This window comes from Corylus avellana, chromosome ca4 (assembly GCF_901000735.1).
Source record: "Corylus avellana chromosome ca4, CavTom2PMs-1.0".
NCBI classification, from domain to species: domain Eukaryota; kingdom Viridiplantae; phylum Streptophyta; class Magnoliopsida; order Fagales; family Betulaceae; genus Corylus; species Corylus avellana.
The window spans coordinates 2,941,177-2,945,908 of record NC_081544.1 but is presented as its reverse complement, the minus strand read 5'-3'; the positions used below and the strand labels follow the sequence as shown (position 1 = coordinate 2,945,908).

The 4,732-nt window shown below is 32.9% G+C and overlaps 1 protein-coding gene across 1 annotated transcript; it reads left to right on the top strand.

The window, feature by feature from the left end:
- Positions 1–1,523: 1,523 nt before the first annotated feature.
- LOC132177257 (F-box protein CPR1-like) lies at positions 1,524–2,414 on the top strand. Its single transcript, XM_059589507.1, has one exon. It carries the CDS (start codon positions 1,524–1,526, stop codon positions 2,412–2,414), a length of 891 nt encoding a protein of 296 aa, XP_059445490.1.
- Positions 2,415–4,732: the final 2,318 nt, after the last annotated feature.

Sequence of the window (4,732 nt, the reverse complement as noted above, 5' to 3'; positions counted from 1 at the left end):
TATCTGTGTTGTTTATTGTTTATTGTTTCATATATTTTTGGTTGTTTATTAATTGTTAGGTCAGATCTATTTCCGCATAAATTGTGTGAAACACCTATACATTCAAAATAGGTGTCGTTTGGAGTCGTAATATAGAATTTTCACTTTTATTAAATAAATACACAGTCCAACATATTTTTTTAGGGATAAATGTAAAATTGGTTCTTGTGGTCGTTGGGGCCTAAATTACAAATTAATCACTCCATGTGGTATAACAAATAATTTATAAGTCTCTGTAGTTGGCATAAATTAGAAATCACTCCCTTTTGTAATTTAGGTCAACCACAATGACCAATTTTTCATTTATCCATATTTTTTATTCACTTATCTACTTTTTTTAAAATATTATTTTTTATTATATTATATTCTCTTTCTCATCCGTTGTGCTTCTGAATTCTGATTACCCATTCTCTCTTAGAAGAAAAGAGAGAGTATATGATACAAGAAGCCAAATCTACTTTGTGTTCTTATGGCTGCGTGAATTCTCAAGCGAAGCCAAATCTTCTCTTTCACACCTTTCAATCTCAATACCATGGAAGAATATAGGGTTGGATGTTACGTGAATACATAACAGGCCAGGGATAGCGGGGATAGATTTTATATAGTATTTAATGGAATCTAGACTATTTGGATTTTAAGAGGACTTAAAAACATTTTTCAAACACAAAATTTAGAATTAATTTTCTGCTTAATTTTTATTAATTTATCACCCTTTAAATAAATGACTACAAGACTACTAGAATCAAACTAAATACCTAGAGATAAACGATCATACAAAGAACAATAGAAACCTACTACTAAATAACTTCTGCACCACAATATTACAAATAATTAAAAAATTAACTTAGATAACTATAACTATCATTATTTAACATAATTCTATCCTAATAATAATTCTAACTTCTTGTTTTTTTTTTTTTTTTTTAAAAATAATAATAATAATAATTCTAACTTATCCCCATGGTGCATTTAATGAGCAGAGCACCAACTCCACTCACTCCCCCCTTACGCACCCCCTCAATTTCAACCGTAGATTGACTTCTTTAAATCTCAGCCATCAAATTAAAAGCTCCTTCAATAAAAAGAAAAAAAAGATAGAGCGGCGTGCGTACGTCTTTCCTTCCTGAGTTCGTCTTCTCCAAGCCAAGCAAAAATTCACAGAGATGTCAAACCGGCTTCTTCCACACGATCTTCATAATGAAATCCTGGTAAGACTACCCGTGAAATCGCTTTTAAGATTCCAATGTGTTTGTAAATCATGGAAATCCTTCATCAGCAGTCCTACATTTATTTCCATGCACGTGGAACACAGTGAGAGCACCGACAATTATGTTCACCTATTATATGAAGGTTATTACCGCAAAACGAAAATACACCATACCGATGGTTCATTCCGTGAGTTTAAAAAACATGAACATCCATGCCAAATTGGAGGTAGACGTTATAGAGCTATTGATTGTAAAGGATTAATACTTATTAAGACTATGCGCCAAGAAAACAATGATTTGGCGCCCCTAATTCTTTGGAACCCTGCGATTAGAATGTCTATGACTCTCCCTCAACCTTCTTGCATTGATGTACCCATCTACAACTATTACTGTGTTTACGGGTTTGGTTTTGACCATATAACTAATGATTACAAGGTACTGAGAATGGTGTTTCATGCGTACAAATCTTTTTTGCTTCGGGCAGAGCTTTACAAACTCCGCACAGGTTCTTGGGAGACTGTTGGGGGTGTCGACAATTTTCAGTATGTTGCATATAGAGGTAGGCAGGCTTTAGTGAATGGAGCAAGTCACTGGATTGGGTGTCATAAAAGTTATATGCCGATTGAATCTCGTGACTTTTCTGAATTTGTGGTTGTGTTGTTTCATATGTGTCACGAAGAATTCCGAGTGATGAAGCTTCCAGATCGTTTAAGTAATTTTCGGTCTGATGATGCTATTCTTAAGGTTTCTGATGGATTGCTTTCTTTATTTATAAAGCATAGACATGCTTCCTTGAGTTGCAACATTTGGTTGATGAAGGAATATGGCGTAGTAGAGTCTTGGAGTAAACAATATACTCTTGATTTAGAGGGTTGGTGCTTTGAGCGGATGTACTCTTTTAGGAACAACAAAAAGATTTTGGGAACAGAGCGAGAAAAGCCATTCTTATATGATCCCGAGACAGACATATTCACCAGTCTTGGAAATCTAAGAATGAAAGACGATGGATTTTTTTTTACCACGAGTACTTTCGTTGAAAGTCTTGTTTTACTTAATCAAGTAAATGCTTTACAAACATGTCAGACTTGTTTAAAGAAGGCCGGTGATGCGACTCAAAGAAAAGAAAGGAAAAGAATAGAAAAGGAAGACATGCAAAAAGATGGCTAAGCAGAGCACAAAGAGAATAGCTAGAAAGAAAAGGTTAGAAACATTATATCTCTTATTTATTTTTGTTGTTTATTGGTTATTTAAGTTCATATGATTGTCCCATTGCTTGAGCATGAGTCTACATATCAATTGTTAACTTTAATTAATATGCAAGTTTTGTAATTAATAAACTCTTTTCATTTGACCATTCAATGTGGCCAGCCAGGTAAAACATAAATAATTTTGATTTATATGTATTTGTGCATAACAATTATGTTTACCAATGCAATTCCTATAGTGGTCAATAAATTGTAACAATAAATTGGCTATCTTTTCAGGCTTTTTACTAGCAATGGTGACCAACAATTAACACCTGTGAACCTGTGAAAGGGAGAGGAACAATGGATCGAAGAGCAAGACCATCTGCTTTTACTTGATTATCTTCTTTACTTTGATAACATAATATGTTATTCTTTTTACTTATTTGATGAAAGATGCATTTATGGTGTTTTTTTTTTTCCTTTTCAAATACTCCTTTCAACTATTTATTAGATATTTATTGATGAACTTATATTCCCATGAAATAACAGTGTCTTCTTTGTGTGTGTGTTTTTTTTGTTGTTTCAAATATAAAATGCTATAAATCACTGCTCATTGTAAATATCTTTTCATTGTTGACATTTCAATTTGATATATGTTTCCGATAAAATCTTTTAGTATTATTTGAATAGAAAATGCTAGGAGTTCTTCTAGTATTCTTCTGATGTCGTCCCAACTGTGATGTGACTTTTAAAATCACTAATAGATTGAAACTCAATAATGATAATATCAAATTCAAAGATAATTTTAAAAGTCATATCACAATTGGGAGGACACCAAGAAAATACTAAAAGAACACCTAGCATTTCCTTATTTGAATCCTGCAACTAGCTAGCATATATCCTTTTTGTCGTTTTTTCTTTCTTTTGTGGGTCACATGAACCAATTGTTTTCACATAAAGAATTTTGTAAAGAAAAAAGCGGGTATCACACCTTGCTTGACAATTTAAATTGGGCCTAAAAAAAAATTCAATTCAATCTATTAAATTGTTGTCTGTCTTTAGAGGAGGTAATTTTTACATGCCCTAAGATTACTTGCTCTAGAGACAAATGTGAGTTTAATAGGCTAAGTTTAAAGATCTAAAAGGCTTAAAATGACTTAATTTTTTGCCAAAAAGTGTTTTTCGACTTAAAAGCTCTATTTCTCAAACACAATCTCAAACAGGCTCTTAAAATATGTTTGGAATTATGTTTGAGAAATATAAATTTTAAATCAAAAAGTGTTTTTTTGGCAAAAGCTACATTTTTGAGCTTTTACCAAAAGTGTATTTTGGCCATTTTTAGAATAAAAAAGTCATATTTTTGAATTTTTTTTTTTACCAAACATGTAGCTTTTGTTTGGCACAACTTTTTAAGTATTAAACGTACTTTTTAAGTTGTCTAACGCAATCTCAAATAAGCTCTTAGTCAATGATCTTTCTAATATAATCTCTCAATAACAAGTAACTTCCCAGTTCCGATAAAGACAACTTTGAGTTTGCGATTTCAAAAAATGCAATTTTAAAATGTATAATTTGAAAACTAGATTTTTTTTTTAAACGCAATTAAATTTTTAACAAAATTATAATTTGACATTTAAAATCGCAATTTAACTTTTAAAATTCTTGCTAAACCAACCAAAAAGCATCGGCCATAAAGTTTTTTGTTGGATCGCACCTTTGACCATTTTCATCTGAAAATCAATTGGTGTCCAATGAAGGAAGCCAAATCCTTTTATGACATTCGAATATCACCCCGCAAGGTATTTAAGAGCCATCCAAGTGAACAGAGCAATGGGGCATTATTGAACCTCAACAATCCCTCCCTCAACATGACGCTCCCGCGACTCGAACCTATGACCCTGACTCTGATATCATTTGTTGGATCGGGCCTTTGACCATCTCATCGGAAAACCAATTGGTGTCTAGTGAGAGAAGTCAAATTATTTTATGACATTCAAAATTACACTCCACAAAATATTTAATAGCCGTCCAAGTGAGCAGAACAGTGACATTGTTAAACCTCGACAATGCCACAACCCAAAGAGGCAACAGCCATGAGAGGAGCAGCAAAGTAGGCAGCTTATAACTTTCTACGTTCCCAAAAGCATCACTGATGAGTAATGTCGGCCCCGGCTAAATTGGAATTATGCTATTCTGTAACCGAAATTAAGATAGCCTATTCTCACAATAAGACACTCGAACACGCGCAGCCAAACAAGCAACTTTCTTAAACCAGAGTAAGAGAAGAAACCTACCTGT

What these genes read in the sequence shown, in the direction of transcription:
- LOC132177257 (XM_059589507.1), top strand. Translation starts at nt 1,524, where the DNA reads ATGCGCCAAGAAAACAATGATTTGGCGCCCCTAATTCTTTGGAACCCT.